This window comes from Eumetopias jubatus, unplaced genomic scaffold, assembly GCF_037043125.1.
Source record: "Eumetopias jubatus isolate StellerSeaLion01/CBP00866 unplaced genomic scaffold, mEumJub1_p1.0 scaffold_5, whole genome shotgun sequence".
NCBI lineage: Eukaryota > Metazoa > Chordata > Mammalia > Carnivora > Otariidae > Eumetopias > Eumetopias jubatus.
Window position 1 is genome coordinate 40,894,224 of NW_028274811.1, and position 18,214 is coordinate 40,912,437.

The window sequence follows — 18,214 nt, forward strand, 5'->3', positions numbered from 1 at the left end:
TGCCTAAATAATGCTAAGACTTGTTAGTAGCTCATATTTATGGAGTGTCTGCTTCTCTGAGAAGTCAGAGACATGACATAATAGTGGTTGATAGCGAAGAGTAGTTGGTTTCGTTTGTTTGAAAAAAAATAAAGGGGCAACAGGCCTGCACATCTAGGGCGCTGTATAAAAACTGTCCTTGTGGACTGTTTCTTCGGTTCTTTGTACTTAAATGGAAGAGTTATGACAGTATAGGAAGACAGATTTGAAACTGCTAAAATTGGTGAGAGTGTGCAGTTTTCTAGAACATACTGGCATTCCTGAAATCTGTTTTGCCCCGTGTCAGTTCCTTGGGGCTGTTTCTACATCACAGTTTGCATGAGGAATCAAAAGTTTGAAAATCTGACAATTTCCGTTTGTAACTAGAATTTGGGTCTAACATCAGCGTAATCTTCATGTTTTTGTGGTCTGGGTGCCATTGTATCAGCTATACTTTTCCTTTCTAAAATTGAGATGGACTATATATTAACTCTTAGAAATAAAGCATAATGGGCGCCTGAGTGGCTCAGTTGGTTGAGCGACTGCCTTCAGCTCAAGTCATGATCCTGGAGTCCTGGAATCGAGTCCCACATCGGGCTCCCTGTTCAGCAGGGAGTCTGCTTCTTCCTCTGACCCTCCCCCCTCTCATGTTCTCTCTCTCTGTCTCATTCTCTCTTTCAAATAAATAAATAAATCTTTTAAAAAAAAAGCATAATTAAACAGCAAAAACAAAAAAAAAACCCTGAGAACCTTGATTTACTTAGGAGAGTATTTCCTTTTTCCAGCGTACTGTGTGCCCCCCTTTTTACCCTGCTGCTATTTAGTTCTTCCATTTCAGAATAGCCGTTCTCTCTTCATCTTGTTATTGTACATGCTTTATATAATTGGAAAAATACTGTAATTAAAACTCTAGCCCATAGTACATTGTGTCTTTTATGGGCAGAAAATGATTGCATGGGAACTTTAAAATGCCCTTCACTCAAGCCATATTTGTTTCCAGTTAGTTTCTTAATTTTCTTTTTATATGAAAATGAGTGATCATTTCATATCATGAGCCTCAGAAATAGTAGTTTTAAGTATTTTTCAAACATCAACTGGCACAGGTTAACATTGTAATGATGAATACCGTGTGTCTGAGAGGATGCCTAATGCAAGAGAAGAGCTTATACTGTGATTCAGTTGAGGAATTTTGAAGACTTCATACAAATAATTATTTCTTCTGTTATCATCCTGGAAAAAATGATAAGAATGTGGTTGTTTCTTATTTCTATCAAACTAAATTGGAAGAGCAATTTAAAACAGTATTTGTAGAGGCTCAAGCCTAGGGTTTCAGACTACTAATGCATGTGGTAGATCCATTGTAAGCTTTCAGAGGCCGTTAAATTTTATTTCTGTCTAAACAACAGCAGCATTGTAGTTTTCACTACACATGAAGGACTTGCTTTTCTACTTACTTACTTGGTCATAGGAGTTCTCCTAATGATGACCTGTGCTCTCACTCGAAACTGTTCACCAGGTAGTGCATTCCCACACTCTGCCTCCACTCACACTCTTCTCAGTTACCTTTTAGCTGGCATAGTTTTACCCTTCCCCAGGTCAGGGGACATCAGTGTCATTAGGGATTTTCCAGTGGATTTGTTCTTAGAAATACTTTTGCTAATAATAATAGAGTAACAGTTTATTAACATGTATCATTTCTGTTTCCCTTTAGGTAAAATTTTAGTACTAAATTAACTTAGAAATTAGTACTTGAACTTACACATTTAATGAATAATGACTGAGACCCTAGTGGGAGTTAGGTACTGGGTGCATCATGAGCAGCAGTTTCTGCCCTCCAGAAAGGGGTTAGCCTGAGCTGGGATCTAGTGGTAAATATTTGCGGGAAAATATATTTGTGATCCTGACCTCAGGTCAAACTCATTAAAACCACCTAGAAAGGAATATTAAATCAGATTCAGGACATGAACTATGGGGGACCACTTTGTGGAATGCCAGAAAGCTGGAGGTAGAAACACTGTTTAGAGAAAGGTGTTGCTTTCCATCCTCAATGAGAATAATACTGTTCTGTTGAAGAACCAGATTAATCTGATGATTGCGTGTGTCCATCAGTAGATGAATAAATTGTGGTATATCAGCATAATGTAGTATTCAGCTATAAAAAGGAATGAAATCCTGATTAATGCTAAAATTTGGATGAAATTTTAACACATTAAGGTTCTAAGTAAAAAAAGGCAGACACAGAGGCAACCTGTTGTATTATTCCACTTATATGAAATGTCTGGAACAGGCAAATCCATAGAGACAAAGTAGATTAATGGTTGTCCCATGGGCCAGGGGCTAGAGTAGGAAGTGAAATTGAATTCTGACTAATCACTGCCTTTTTTTTTTTTAATTGTGACAAAATATACGTAACATAAAATTCACCATTTTAAATGTCCAATTCAGTGTCACTGATCTTTTTCACCTCAGGTTTACATCACCATTCTGGAAGAACTCACACTGAGATACAATTCACAGAGCATAAAATCTGTCCTTCTAATTGTACTCTTCAGTGTATTCAGAGTTGTACAACCATAATCACAATCTAATTTTAGAATATTTTTATCAACCACAGAGAAGTCCCTCCTGACTTGCTAATACAGTCCCTCACATAGTAAATGGCACAGCTGAAATGTAATCCCCGGTCTGTCCACTTGCAGAGACAACGGACATGGAGTGTCAAGCATCTACAGCAGCTCTGCCCCCAGCTTTGTAGGTGATCACTCGTGCATCACAGGAAAGGGGGAAACCATTAGGCCTCCTGTCTTCTTTATCTAGAAACTCATGTGCCTAGATCCTTTACCTTATTCTTTCTTCTTCAGAGGATGGACCCTCTGCCATTGCTCTGAATCTCAGGGCCTTGCTCTACTCTTTTCTGCACCCTCCTCAATCTTGCCATTTTAGGATATAAATAGGCATATAGTTTTCATCCACACCTTTTTCAGCTACAAATATAACCAAGTGGTTAAGACCAAGAGCACAAATCCTGGGCATAAATCCTACTCAGTTGAATGACCCTGGGCAAGTTACTTAACTGTGCCTCAGTTTCTTTGGCTATAAAATGAGTGTAATAGCTCCTTCCTCATAGTGTGAGGATAACATGATGCATAGAGAGCCTTTAGCACAGTTAGCCTGGCACACACCATTCAATATATGGGGAGCTGCTGCTGTCAGTTTTTGGTGACAGGTATTTTGTTGTCGTCACCCTCAATCCCTCATTCCTTTTACAGCCAGACTCAGAAGTAGTTGAGTATAGACCATCTTCAGTTCCTTATCCCCCATTTCCATCTTGATCCACAGTAATGTGTTATCTTATTTTGCCGAAATTACTACGAGAATCACTTCTCAGCCTTTTGGCTAAGATCAAGTGAAATTACTACTACAAGACACCAATGACTTTGCCAAATTCAGAAAACAGACCCCTTTATTTGGATTCTACTTGCCAGTTTTTATTGCTTACTACTTCTAGAAACTCATTAATAGAAATTCTTTGGCACTACCTGGCAATGAAGATTTTTACAGAAGTGAAGAGCTTTAGAGTAAGGCCTAAAACACTTACAAAATATTGGGGGATCTAGGTGGCTCAGTGGGTTAAGCGGCTGACTCTTGATTTCGGCTCAGGTCATGATCTCAGGGTCCTGGGATCGAGCCTCACGTTGGGCTCCTTGCTCAGTAGGAAGTCTTCTTGAGCATTCTGTCTTTCTGTCTCCCTTTGCCCCTCCCCCCACTTGCACATGCGTGCTCTCAAACCTTTTTAAAAACTTATAAAATGTTTACAATTTTTAAGTGTATAAACTAAATTTAATAAATTGAAATTTGTAAAGTAATACACATTTTTTAAAAAGATTTTATTTATTTATTTGACAGGAACAGCAAGAGAGGGAACACAAGCAGGGGTAGTGGGAGAGGGAGAAGCAGGCTTCCCGCTGAGCAGGGAGCCTGATGCAAGGCTCTATCCCAGGACCCTGGGATCCTGAGTTGAAGGCACACTCTTAACGACTGAGCCACTCAGGTGCCCCAGTTATACACATTTATTATAGAAAATTTAGAAAATAGAGATATATCATTTCTGTGAGGCACTATGATATTGTTAAATGCTTAGGCTCTAGAATCTTCGGTCTGGATTCAAATCCTGACTCCATCATTTACTCCTGGCTCTGACCTTAGTCAAGTTATATATGCAACTTCCATTTCTCCTTTTCCCTCTCTGTAAAATGAGGATGACAATACTTGTCAAATTGTAAATGTCAAATGAGAAGTTTTACATGAAATATGTATTACAGATCTACCACAAAATAAGTGCTCAGAAAATGTTGGACATCACCCTTTTTTCTTGAAACACATTCAGCCTAATTTCTCCTTTCTTTGATGCCTAAATGTCACTAGGAGCATCAGTAACCTTACTCTCCAGTAATACAAGAAAGTCCTCAGGGTTATTGTAAGATGTGTATATATGTGATTGGTTGGATTTTACAGAATTTATGTCTCTGTTTTGCCATTTTGCTGTTGACTTGTATGAAGTCCTTTGCTGGGTGCTAAATAACTTTGACAGAGTTGTGTAGTAGAAATAGGCTGTATGTGAGGGCTGGAGTTTTCTCCCAGAACTCCATGAACCTTTTAATGAGAGGAGGACCAAAAAAAAAAAAAAAAAAAACACACCGACCTATGGACTTTGAATATTTTGGCTAAAGGGCTATATCATGACATTTTATATTCCTTCAGAGTTTTGCCAATGTCAAAGAATTTGTACATTTCTTATCTCAAGTGACACAAAATCAGAGCTACGTAGAGAATTGCCCTCTGTTTAAATAGTATAGAACCCAATCTAAAGTAGGTGAACATCCTACATATAGGAGATGAAAGGGTATTATCCGCATTTGTCTTTTAAGGTAACCTTGTATGCTGGTCATCTTCATTACCAGTGTCATCGCACACACCTCCCAGAATGTGAAGTAGCATCGTTGTATTTTCATTGTTTTGGCCCATTGGTGGGTTCAGCAACCAGGAATGTTGTCCTTAGGGGTGCAGGCCCTTATGCAGTATTATCTTTGGCTCTTGGAATTGTCCCACAGAGAGGGAAGGCTCTCTACATGTGTATGGGCACTTGCTGCTAGATTATGCAGACTCTGTTGGGCAAATGGCTTTTATTTTTGCCTTCATTTAAGCTAAAAGTACATTCTCCTTCCTGAGTTAACTTTCCCCAGTTTGCCCCCAACTACTGGGCACAGTGGAAAAGAACATGGAGGGCATTAAGAGAAAACTGCACAGTGAGTGTATTACAAAACTTGATAAATGCTGATGGATTAGTTCCCACTAAGGAGTTAATAATGGTAAGGACTTAGAGGCGTTCATACCTTGCATATCAGACAGAACTGCTATTTCTAATGTATTTCACACATTAAAGTCCCAAGAGTTTTAAACTTAAGCAGATAGCTCTTTGAGAAAGGATCCCAGGCCCCTCCCTTGCTCAAATGTGGTAGAAGTCAAATGTTTATAGCTTTAGCTTTGATAAAAACAAACAAACAAAAAACAACAAAAAAAACACCCCACTGATCTCAGGGAGTCACATCCAGTGGGAAGAGACTTACCGCCTCCTTTGTGCTCCCTTGAGGACACACTGTATGAAAAAAGCACTGATTAAAAAGTCTATTTCAGGTCAAGAAGAATGAATGATGGCACCTTTAAAATGACAAATCTGATCCTGTTACTTGTCCCCTGCTTAAAAATCTCCCGGTTGCATTCTCTCCACAGGATGGTATCCAGATACCTCATTAGGCCACCCTCAGGGTCCTTGAGTAGCTGCACTTTGTCACACTTCTCTGCATTGCCCCAGTGGTCTTCCTTTGTTGCTGTCTGACAGAGACCTCCTCATTCTTACAGACCCAGGTTATATGTTATCTTTGTGGCCTAAATCCAAAGTTGCCCTCCCCCCTGCTCGCAGGGCATTTTGTGAACCTATAAGAGCAAATGTCAACACATTATAATAAATCAGGACTCTCTACCATTAGTGAAGGGTGGGAAATGAAACTTTTTGTCTTTGTATCCCTCCGAGTGTCTGCCAGGCAGCCAGTCAAGTCTTCAACCTCATTTACTGCATGCGAAGTCCCTCAAAGTACTATTAGTCAGTCATCCCGTGTTCTCCTACCTTGCCTCTAACAAAAGTTCTACTGTTCTGGTTATTTCCATTTTACAAGTGATTTGTTTCCTTTTCTTTACAGGCAGCATAATTCGTTGTATGAGGCGCCTGGAAGAACTGCTTCGACAGATGTGTCAAGCAGCAAAAGCCATTGGAAACACTGAGCTGGAAAACAAATTTGCAGAAGGTCAGTATCCAAAGCTTTTTCTAATAATTAAGGCAGATCTTTTGAGACTTGAATTCTTGGCCACAACGTAGGAAGACATTTTCAGATGCTCTTCACTGGAATGCCACGGAGGGCCATCCAGTAGTATTTATACAAAATTTTAGAGTGTCTCTGTGGGGAAAAAGTTTTGAGATTTTTAGATGTAATCATTTATAAATATTTATTGTATATTATGTGCAGGCATGGTTTTAAGCACCAGGAGTTACAGCAGTGAACAAAAAACCCCACAAATCCCTGCCTTCATGGAGCTTACATTCTAGTGTGGGGAGACATGCAATAAACAAGCCAACAATTAAAGTATTTCAGGTGGTGATAAGTCTACAGGAAAAGAAAGAGACAACAGGAATTGAGGGAGAGATGAGATGGCCTAGGGCCCCCACTCGGAAGGTGGTATCGAGGCCCTTCCATGTGTGCTTGGTAGATGTAAGCAACAGTCAGAGACCAGTGAGTAGAATAGTAGGAGGGAGAAAAGAGATGATCATGTTACCCCCCAGCTCCCAGCTTTTTCCTGAAATGATTGGAGATTTTGACCCCAGGAGTGCTGTGCTCTGGCAGTTCCTGCTGTTGCATTGTAGGGAAGTCTGTAGATGAGCGAGATGGAAGTAGGAAGACCAGAAAAGGATGGCCAGTCCAAGGTGGTAGTAATGGAGGCGGGCAGGGGGCCGGAGCGAGTATATGACATGCTTACAGTTTGTTCCGTCTAAATATTTGCCAAGAAAAAGGGCTGTGAGTTAACACATCAAAGAATAGCGGCCACCTTGTCGCTGTTAGTTGCTCATGTAGTCACAGCCCCTAATGATTTCTGCTAAACAGTGTCCTTAGAAGAGGTGTGCAGAAACTGGGTACTGTTTCCATATAGTTGATGGGGCAGACCTATTTAATCAACCAGAGTTTAAGTTTAGTTATGTAAACTTATTAAATAATGAAATTTATGTTTGTCCTCCCTTAGTCCAGGAAGAATCTCACGTGGTAAGTGAAAATAAAGTGTCTCCTGAAGTAGGCTGAAACTTCATGCTTTTGGGTCAGCTAACTACTTTTGACAGTTTAGTCCTTCCCTCACTGGGTCATTGTGCATAGTCGGAGACCCTGTCACGGCCCTGCACACACACAGGGCCACGGGGTACTTCTGAGTCCAGAGTCATAACAGCAGGAGTCTGGTTTCTAAGTTCTCCTCCTCTCCTCTCAGAGGGGCCTGTGAACTCCTCTTTTAGACCAGCAAGGTTTTGTATGATCGAGATCATACATTCCCCCCGCAGGGGAATTACAATCTTTGTGGTCTTGGAAGTTTAAACCATCTTTTCTTTTCTCTTAGGAATCACCAAAATCAAGAGGGATATTGTGTTTGCCGCCAGCCTCTACTTATAAAGAGTCAGCTAAACGAATGTGGGGTTTTAAATTTTACACCACCTGATTACAGCTGACTACAAATGCTTACAGGAGTGTGGATTTGGTTCTCCCATCTCAAGGCAGTTGTACTCAAAACAAACATTTTAATATGTATCATACTTCAATCAGGCATCAATCTAAGAAAGCATATTATTACATACACATTTGTACATAAGCATTACATTTTTTTAATAAAAAATGTACAGGTGGGCATTGTTTTAGTGAAAGGCTTGAAATTTTTTTTAATGAACTTAGCGCTATTAGAGAACCATGGTGCTAAATGTAACTATATACACACAGGTGAAGTGGGCATCCAAGAGGTATAGCAGCAGCAGTCCCTTAAAGGTTTGTACACCATGAAGAAAACACATCCTCTTCGAGTTGCAATCCTTTTCCTTTAGAAAGCGGGCCAGCTTTATCTACCTTCAAGGTTGGTGACTGTTCCTAAAGTGATTCCCTGCCGTCGGTGTCTCGTGCAGAGTTGTATGGGAGTCCTCCGCTTTCCTTTCTTTAAAAGGAGAGTTTCTCTCCTTGAAGAAATCGGATACGTACACTGCCTACAGAAAACAAGTTATACTTAAATTACATCATTAAATACTTTTGTCCCATTCTAAGTTTAAAAACCATATACATAGTTCTAACAAGCAGTTGGCAAAAATAAATATCAACCCTACAACAGAAAGGGTACAAAAAATAAGTGACTAACAGGAAGTTTTGTTAAAAGAGATTCTTTTAAATTGAGAGTTGCTTACTTAGGTAGCTCTTGAGTAAACAGCTTTACTCTTAGCACTCAGGTTATTCTGCAATTCATGCCAAAAACAGAATGAAACAAAACACTATAGCCCAGAGCCTCTTACAGAAGTACATACAGTAAGATTTTTATAACTTTTGGAAAAAGCAACATAGTTGATGACCCAGTAAAAATTATTGAGCCACCTTATCTGCCTTTGGATAGTTTTCTCCCTGGGACAGGTTTTCTACTTACTCGTCCTAGGGTTTATCAGTAAAAGATGTAGGCTGCCACCCTGTATACTTACAACTAATACTGCAGCCAGGGCTCCTTGAATGAGTCCAGTCAGTACATCGCTCCAATGGTGTTTGTAGTCAGAAACTCGGGAGAGGCCCACGTAAATGGACACAGCAACAAGACCAAATTGCAGTGTGGGGCGTAAGAGTCTTGCCCAGTCTCCCTTCATCCTGGCTTGAAGGTAAAGCTAATAGAGAAGACAGGAATAAAGAGACGAGTTTAACACCCCAACTGGAAACTTTATATATTTTAAGTATCACCACACCCCTAAAGGTGTGTGTTTTACATGATCAAGTCATTATATATTAATCATTACTATTAATAACCATTAAATAACCAGAATATAAATTAACATCTAGAATAGGCTGCAGGCAAGCATTCTTATGCTCATCAACACCTGAAACTTCATCCTTTTAAATAAGCCAAACAAAAAGTGATTGCCCCAGAAAATACTGTATCTGTCTAGCTAGACTGCTTTCCAAACTGTAAATATGGCAAGGGGTTCCCCCTTGTTTAGGACTTTCTCAGAATTTCAAGGGCAGTCCATCCTCTGGCAGAGTCTGTGCTAGAATTCTGATTCCCAGCCAAGTTACCCTGAGTTCCCAGTCTTGGGATAAACTGCTAGCATTCTGAGCACGGGGGTGTCCCTACCCTGGACTAAGCTACTATGTTTTCTGCCTGGTCTGTCTAGAGACGGAGTTTAATTGATTCAGTTTACTTGAGAGTTCTCACCTCAGGTTATTTTAAAGGGCAGTGGAGACTAAATCTGTATTTTAAGTAAATCTAATACTCTGCCTAAATAATACAGGTTCTACTTGAGTCCTGACCCAACAATGAATTAGTCTTTGAGTAGCACGTGTGCCGTTTAAGTTCCATGACTTTTCCCTACACTCCTCAGACTTGAGAAGATCCCCTTTTCTGTGTCAGCCTGCCCCTGACTTGGGTGCATCCCTAAAGACTGTGATGTAGAAGGGTTTTGATAGTTTTCCTGTCACTTCCTTTCAGCAACAATTTTTGCCTTATTTCTGTCTAATAAGAAGATGCTTTTAAAATCTGTTTTAAAAGTTCTGTTTGATAATTTATGACTCATACATGTAATTAAATGCATTCCTCAGAAAATTTATGTGGCTGTGCCCATAGACACTGCCTACTTGAAACAGATCCATTCCCAGTTCCTTGCGCACTGCTGTGAGCAAGCATTCAGTTCTCAGCAAAAACTCAGAGACTGTCTAATTTTATCGAGTATTTTACAGTAGAAACATCTAATTGTAAAAGAGCATACCAGTTCAATTGAATTGCAGTCATTAGCTGGTTAAAGTACTCCTGGCTTTCTGCAGACCCCCTCCTTTCCTTTTTTCTTTGTTGTTGAAGCTACAAAAATGTAAACAGTAAGAGGCTTGCCTCAAGATTCTGGAGTTGGGAAGATAGTTGGTTCTGGTTGAAGCAAAGTTTGCATCTGGCAACTGAAGCCAGTTAGGTAACACACCCATGCCAGTAATAGTCCCCTCGCTAGTTTTACCTTCATTGGAAATGTTCTACTCATTTTAAGGAGAATAATACCTTGCCTGGGGCTGAAGCCAAGTTTTGGATGTTACTCCCCAAAAGTTCAGCTGTCCCTCTTTTGATTATATAACTGCCTTTTCATATAACTGTTAAAGGTATGGGTTCTTCAGACTATAAAAATATATACCTATGAATTATAAATACTTACATGAATGCACCTTAGGAAGAACTGCACCTACCTCTGTTAAGGACATAGCAAGAAAAAAACAATACCAACTCTAAAATGGATTTACGCTTAGTCCTAGTTTGTGCTTCCAACCCAAAGAAAACTCAGGACTTTGAAGGTCCTTCCTCACTTCGGCTTCTAAAATCCTAACAGTAAAAGACCCTCACTTTAGTTCTAGGTAGCTTGCCCCTAATTAACATTCACTTACGGATTAGTACTCAAGCTTCTATGTACTTTAGGTGAAACCTTCACCCCTCTAAGTAGCTAGTTTCTCCTTACACATCTACCAAAGTATCGATGTTACCCCCTTCTCTGGTGACTCAGAGATTATTTCACCCAGACCGGGGGTACTAGGAAGCCCCCCATTGTGGTTCTACACCTAACCTTACCCTCCCCTCCAGGCTCTGGCTCTGATGACTAATGGCCGTAGCGTGTATGCAGGCTGCCGTCACAGAACAGTTCCGCTGCTCGGGGTGAGGCTGGCTAAGTGATACGCTTCCTTTTCGCCTGCTCTGTTTCCTCAGTGTAGCTCTGGGAAGGCCGGGCATCACCTAGCTACAGCCCTGTTCACGGCTGCGAGGACGCCTCCATTTCAGTAGACCCCACGGAGCTAAACATACTGAGTTTCTTGGCCCTTGGATCACTTGAGTTCCACAGCTGATACGCCCACAACTCCAGACGGGGACAACTGTCTTCCCATGCTGCCAGCCAGAAGTCTTTCCTACATCAGCGACTTCAACAAAGCAGACAGTGTTAAGCTTTTCTTGGGTCCCGCAGTGCAGATTTTCTAATATCTCACCCTCTGGAGGCACTAGAGATTTGACTTCCTCTACCACTCATTTATAACTGCTTCCCAAAATCATTACCTCTTGCCTGTTGTCTCCTTTTCCATTTTTTGATTTTGTGGGTTTATCATTTTTTATTCTATTCCTTGTCCTTTTAGAGGAAAGAGGACAGTATGTACCTTTAAACACAAGACTGCTGAGGGAAGTACATGTTCGTAACTGCCTCAGAGAAACTGTTGGAAGCTCTCACCACTGTTCTACTAGTACTAGATTTAGGGACAGAGCTCCTGCTTTAATGCTAAAGCTTATAATAAAAGGCTCTGTAAGGCCCTGCCTTTGCAGACTCCCCTCTCCCCACACGTGTGTTTGTTAATCACGTACGCACCGAGCACATTCAAGTAAGGAAGTCCACTGCTTATCTCTTAAAATTCAGAACTGAGGAACTCTACATCCAGCATTGTGCACAGTATGGGACAGACTCAGTGGCAGTGTCAATGACTTACAAATTACCCTCCTGGGTGGAACCATCCCTCCAGAGACACAGTTGAAGGGGGAGCCCCATCCGGACCACACCACTCTGCCTTCTCTTCAGAGAGGGCACTGAAATGACCTCTGACAGTCCCTGACCCCGAGATCTGCTGGGCCGTATTCTCCCTCTGAAATTTGCAGAAGGATGAACAGGTTCTCTTTTTTTCAGAAGGTCTAGAAAGAGCACCTAAAGGATACAGGATAGGCTATTTGCAAACGAAGGAGAAAGCAAAAGCTATGGTGAGGCAAGGACAGCAAGCCATGAGAGATCAAAGAATGGGGCAGAGTGGCGGCCACACCAAGAAGCCAGGCGGCCCGTGAGACAGGTGAAGCAAATTCAGTTCCTGGTGGTATGCTAGTTCTAGCCCATCCAGGTCTTTACTATAAACCGTTTTGGGGGCGCCTGGGTGGCTCAAGTCTGTTAAGGGTCTGACTCTTGATTGCGGCTCAGCTCACGATTTCAGGGTTCTGGGATTGAACCCCACATTGCAGGGAGCCCGCTTGTCTCCCTCTCCCTCTGCCCCTCCCCCTGCTCACGTGCACACGCTTTCTCTAATAAATAAATCTTAAAAAAAAAAATTTTTCCCCCTCTGGGAGATCTAAGTCAGTTGCTTACAACCAAAAGATAAAATCCCAATTACCAGCCACCTCTGTGTTGAGTCAAAATCCCATTTTGTTCTTAATTCGGATTTCTGTGACTTGAATGAAGAGTTTTACTTTAAAAAAAAAGTAAGTTTCAGTTGAGAAGGAAAATAGTATTTATACACTGGGGTTCACACTGTGAGAAAAAAAAATTAAATCCCATGAGAACAAACACACTAAATGTCCACTGAAGGCCCCGTTACAAGAGCATTTTGGCATTGGGCATGGGATTTACTTCCATGACTTGTATGTACAGTACAAGGTGTGAACCCCTACCCGAGGCCAAAAATGGTTCATCAGCCCATCTCTGTCACTGCTCTCAGGCCCATTTTAAGATTCTTCTCTGAGCATGCTTCAGTTTGGCCTCAACTGACCTGCCCCACGGGGATTTTGGTCCACTAGTGGGGGACAAGAGTACTGCCTAGTGAGAAATTCTAGCATCTGGATCCCTCCTGATCCTAACATCCAACCTTCTGGTGAAAGAAGCTCCGAAGCAGAAAGTTCCCAACTAGAAACAAGAGAAAGGGTAGAAAAGGCAGAATGGACCAACCTGCAGCTGGTCACTGAGGTACTCCCTGGAGGCAAAGAAAACAGGTTTGTGAAAGGAACAACTGAGCCTATCACTAGTGTCATCCCTGCTGTCACAGGAAAAGGCAAGAGGCATGTGGGGTTCCAGGAGGCACAAACTGAATAAAGTTAGCCGGAAAAACAAAGATACATCATCTACTTCACCAACCTTTACACTGCTCCCTGCCCACTTTTTCTTTTATCTATTCAAGAGGCAGGATAGACATCTACCACAGGGTAGAACTTGCAGAGGAAATTAATAACCTCAAGGCCTCAAAAGGAAACCACAATGAGGCCTATCTCAATTTCTCGCTGTCTCCCCAGCAAGGGAACTATTATTTTCCTGACCAGTGTATCAGAGCAAGAGCTCAGGGCAAATCAGATACAACCAATGATTGTGCATAACCCAGATTTAGAAAGCAAAAAATAGTCTGATCCACCAATATCCTCCAGGAATGTCCTCACTAAAACCAGGCATCACTACTGGCCCTTGTGAAAAGGAAGGTTCCAGATGTAGTTTTTCCTTCCAACAAGAGCAAACTGAGCAAGGGTAGGCCCTGAGCCACTCTTCCACATAGTGCTTCTGGTCAGGAAACTCCTAACTGCTCAGTGTAGGGTAAAGTGTTCAGTCTCTTAAAAAAAAAAAAAAAAAAAAAAGTGTCCAGTCTCTTAGCAAAGTAAAACCTATTGAAAATGGAATGGAAATAAGTTACTATGTCCAGTATTCTTTAAAGAAATAAAGAAAAGCTTCTTAGCTATTACTAGAGATTCATAAAGGCCATTTCTTATTCCTTAAGGCAACAAGGTCAGAAAATCGATTTGCTCAAAATAACCAGAGAGTCAAAGGCAGAGGGGATTGGAGGAAGACGCTCCACCGTGCAGGCAGCAAATGCTTCCCTGACAAGTGCAGAGAGGCCTTCCTCCTAATCCAGAAAGAATCCAGCACTGAATCTCTTTGTGAAGAGCCTCATGATAGTTTTGTAGGGAACACACAGACCTGGTCAAAATAAACAGGACTTTTCAATGCATGGGGTCACAATGGAAAAAAAATGCAAAGATATACACGGTGTTTTTTGTAAACTATTACATATATGGCTTTTTTAAATAAGGAAATCAAATGTCGACTGACACTATTTAGGTATTTCATTATCTTACTATCACCAAAGGGTAGACTATAGCCTTTTTTGCCTAAAATTTCTGGAAAAAAAAAATTAGCTTCCATTAAAGGGTCTAACTTCTCACTTTTAAAATCTGATTGCTGACAAAAATATTTTGTGAGGCTGGTTTATTTTTATTTTGCCTTTCCTTGATCCTGTAACACTTAACTACAAAATGCTGTTGTCTCAGAGTTTTTTAATAATCTATTCTTAAAAAAAGGGTTTTTTTCCCCCCATTTTAAAGTTGAGTCGGGGTTTGCAAGCTAAGAATGGTTTTCACATTTTAAAAAACTTTTTAAAAAAAAGAACATGCAACGGAGACTGTATTGTGGCCTACAAAGCCTATGATCTGACCTTTTACTGAAATCATCTGCCAACTCCTGAACTAGACCAACAGTAGCATGTTCAACACAAAGAAATATTCCTTGCTCTACGTATTTTGAAACACAGCCTCTAAAACTGAGCCAGGCAATACATTATTCTGCCTCCACTTCATGACAGATCTGGCCAGAACACCCTAAGGCTGACCTCTGTTTAGTCTTTAGGCTTCAATTTCACCATCTTTAGGATTCACAGAGTTTCTAAATTTAAATGTAGAATACCACGTTACAATTAGACAGGATTCCTGTAGTTCCTGGGCTCTGTTCACCTGCCCAGTGCCCGGCATTAAGTCACACTTCGGAAACCATCTTCCTGAAATATCACCAACCATAGGAACTACAGGGTGAGTGTGGGGGAAGGGATTGTACAAATCTTGAGAGAAGTGGGTGGTATCAAAGAGCACTATCCCAACAGGAGGGGGTGAGACCCAGATACATCCTGTTGCAGGGAAGGGGGTGTAGCTGAAGCACAGACACTAAGGTGCTTGGGCCCCCCCACGGTAGCTATTAATCCAGGAATTTCTTAGCAGAAACACAATCAGATTTCAGGCTCCACAGTACAGTGCTGGGAAACGTGTTTCCTTCAGTATCTATTCCAGTACATTCCATATATATATGTAGTGAAAAAAGAACGGTCTCATAACATGCTTCCTTTTCTGGACAGTGAAGTAAGTTTGGATTCTTTGGCACTTGGCCAAGTTCAGTGGGCATCCCTAAGCACTTGAACTAGCTATGTGCAAAGAAGCCCTGCCGTATGCTCCCGCCAGCCTAGGTGGTATCCATGGGTGCTGCCCTGCCACTGTCAAGTGCAGGGCTGGGCTGCCTGCCAGAGGAGAACAATGGTCAGGATATTTTCTTTAAGAGAGACTTTTTAAAGTTAATTTCTGGGTGTCAGGAGTTCTTGACGGAAGTTTTAGCTATCAAAAACTGTCCTCCGAATTTAAATGACTGTACATCTCCACCCAAATCTGACTGACCCACGATGCCAAGATGCCTAGGGAAATAAGATGAGTCACTGCCTAAGGAATTGGCAGAGGACGTGGGGTTGGTTAAATGTTGTATATAAATGTGAGAGCTGGAAAGCAGGGAGACATCTGTGTGTTCAGGGGCTGAAATAAAAGCTGGAGCCTACATCCACATCAAGTAAATATTTCCACCACTTAGAGTCCCTGAAGTGCAGTGCCTGGTTGCTCTGACCAGCTTTCCTCTCCAGAAAGGCCTTGGTCTATGACAAATCTATTTATCTGAACTTTTCATTATAACTTTACCTCTACGAGCTCATACTGACCTGTTACTAAACTACAATCAAGGTAATTTTCCCTCTGCTTAGATCCTTACCTCCTCATACATTCCCAGGTGTCCACAGAGCAGGCTTACCACTGAGGCCCTCTATTTATTAATCTCATCCTCTATACAGTAGTTTCACATATTTTACAAAAGAGCCCTCAGTGAAAGTTTATATTTGAATGTACAGACATTTTGAGAAGGGTCAAAGGAGCAAACATGAACTATAAGTTACAGGATATGGAATAAGATAAGTCTGAGAACATTCTTTGCAATTAAAAACGGGGGGGGGCACCTGGGTGGCTCAGTCGTTAAGCGTCTGCCTTGGGCTCGGGTCATGGTCCTGGGGTCCTGGGATTGAGCCCTGCGTTGGGCTCCCTGCTCAGCGAGAGGCCTGCTTCTCCCTCTCCCGCTGCCACTCCCCCTGCTTGTGTTCTCTGTCAGATCAATAAAATCTTTAGAAAAAAAAAAAGTTGGTAAAAGTCATGTGTCGTCACCTAACCTTTAAAATAACTGGACTAGGGTTCAGATCAAGCAGTCTATCAGCAAAGCAAGGGAACCTGATGAACAAGAGACCACTAGAGAGCTGACAGACCTCAACAGCCTTCCAAGGCCCTATTTCCCCAACTTTATAAAAGGGTGGCAACCATCCCTCTTCTCCTACTTCATGAGGATTATCAGGAGTCAACAATTAAGTAGTTTAAATGCAAATCATCAATATCAACCTCAGATTCTTGAGTCTCTCTCCTTAAGGACTTAAAGACACTGACACACAGGTGAGGGACGGACAAAGCCCAGAAGCCGCAATGGCGAGGTCTGGCTGGGGGCATATAAAACACGTGCAAACACTGAAAAGCCATCGGTGCAGGCATGGACTTCTACTTTGGGAAGATTTCTCAGGATACTAATGGCTCTAGCCTTCATCTCTCCCGGTCCCCATGCCCAATTTATTTTTTATTTTTATTTTTTAAAATTTTTAAATTTTATTATTACCATATAATGTATGATTTGTTTCAGGGGTACAGGTCTGTGATTCGTCAGTCTTAGACAGTACACAGCGCTCACCATAGCACACACCCTCCCACCATGCCCTATTTGAAAAGAAAAATATATGGTGGCGCCTTTTAGAAAGAATGCTAACTTTTCCTAATAAGATAAATGAACAGAGGATATTGGAAGAGTATTTCTTGTTCCTCCCTTCAAATAAATCACATTCCCCATGGCACATTTTCAGAAACATTTGGGTGTGTATTTTAAAAAGGAAGCCAAGCCCCAAATTCTGCTAAATTGGTACCGTTGCTTCCTCACAAAATTAAATTCACCTAAGACAAAAGACTTATATTTCCAAAAATGGTGAAGAAGCCAAAAATTAGCTCAATTGTAATGGTTTTGAAATTGTGGGTTTGAATTTTGCATAGCACATCATCTGTAATTTTTACATTCTTTTGACTTCTCAAACTTGGTTTTTCAAGTGAAAGCAGGATTCTGGTAAGAATTGATATTAAAATGTCTCCAAATGAGACCAAATTAACTCCCAGCAGTCTACTCTTAATATTACATATCCTGGACTTACAATGTAAGCATTAAATACTCAAGAGCACTTACTGTGACCAAGGAAAGGGGAAAAAAAAGAGCAAATGGCAAATTCACACAGAACACAACCATATAAAAATCCACTCATAAAATTAAGATGAAAATTGTAGCTGATCATTTAGGGTAGAGATCTCTTCCCCCTCTCTTCTTTTCCAACAAATTTTGTTAATTTTATAGAGAAAGAGAGACACACAGAGATAGGAGAGTGAGAACATTATAAAAAGTAAGTCCACGGAGCTGACCTTTAAAGACTACTGGATATGCCCTAAAGCCTGGTCTTCCTTAAGTGACTCTGGATAAACATTCATCTCTAGAGCTGCGAACTGTGGACGCAAATATGTTCTACCTCTTCACTGTCCACTGTGTATGCTGCAAGTGCCAACTGGCACGCGGCTGTCTGGGTTAGCAGTTAGAAGTGCACCTGCCAACTGGAGAGATGCTAAGTCCCGAAGCGGCGACTGGTTCTCCCAGAAGCCGAAACCTTTCTGGTCCCACGGAAAGCAGTCAATCAAGTATTTCAGAAAGTGGAAGGAAAACAAAACCTACTCAAGGAGCAACAACAGCTGCCTTCACATCCACGAATCAAAGCTCCACCCCTAAAGCCAGCAGCTCCCCCAGAGGAAAGGGACCCCCGAGCTCCTAAGGCCCAGGGCTCCCAGGTAGGGTCCGGCCATCGCCCAGCAGTGGCCACCCTGGCCTGGGTCTCCAGAGCAGGGA

At 41.5% G+C, this 18,214-nt stretch overlaps 2 protein-coding genes across 5 annotated transcripts in view; one reads left to right on the forward strand and one right to left on the reverse strand.

Annotated features, from left to right (window-relative positions):
* Nucleotides 1-14,148, forward strand: part of MTREX (Mtr4 exosome RNA helicase) — a 126,989-nt gene extending 112,841 nt beyond the window's left edge. For both annotated transcript variants that reach the window (XM_088023309.1, XM_028119130.2), the window contains 2 exons: nt 6,276-6,380; nt 7,732-14,148. In XM_088023309.1, coding sequence (XP_087879435.1) covers nt 6,276-6,380; nt 7,732-7,784 — 158 coding nt within the window. In that variant the 3' untranslated portion in view covers nt 7,785-14,148. The remainder of the gene's footprint in view (nt 1-6,275; nt 6,381-7,731) is intronic.
* Nucleotides 6,559-18,214, reverse strand: part of PLPP1 (phospholipid phosphatase 1) — a 103,317-nt gene continuing 91,661 nt past the window's right edge. For 2 of the 3 annotated variants that reach the window (XM_088023310.1, XM_028119132.2), the window contains 2 exons: nt 8,843-9,019; nt 6,565-8,362 (listed from right to left, as the gene is read on the reverse strand). In XM_088023310.1, the coding sequence (XP_087879436.1) occupies nt 8,231-8,362; nt 8,843-9,019 (309 nt within the window). In that variant the 3' untranslated portion in view covers nt 6,565-8,230. Of the gene's footprint in view, nt 8,363-8,842; nt 9,020-18,214 lie in introns of all 3 variants that reach the window. The other variant, XM_028119131.2, reaches the window with a different exon arrangement.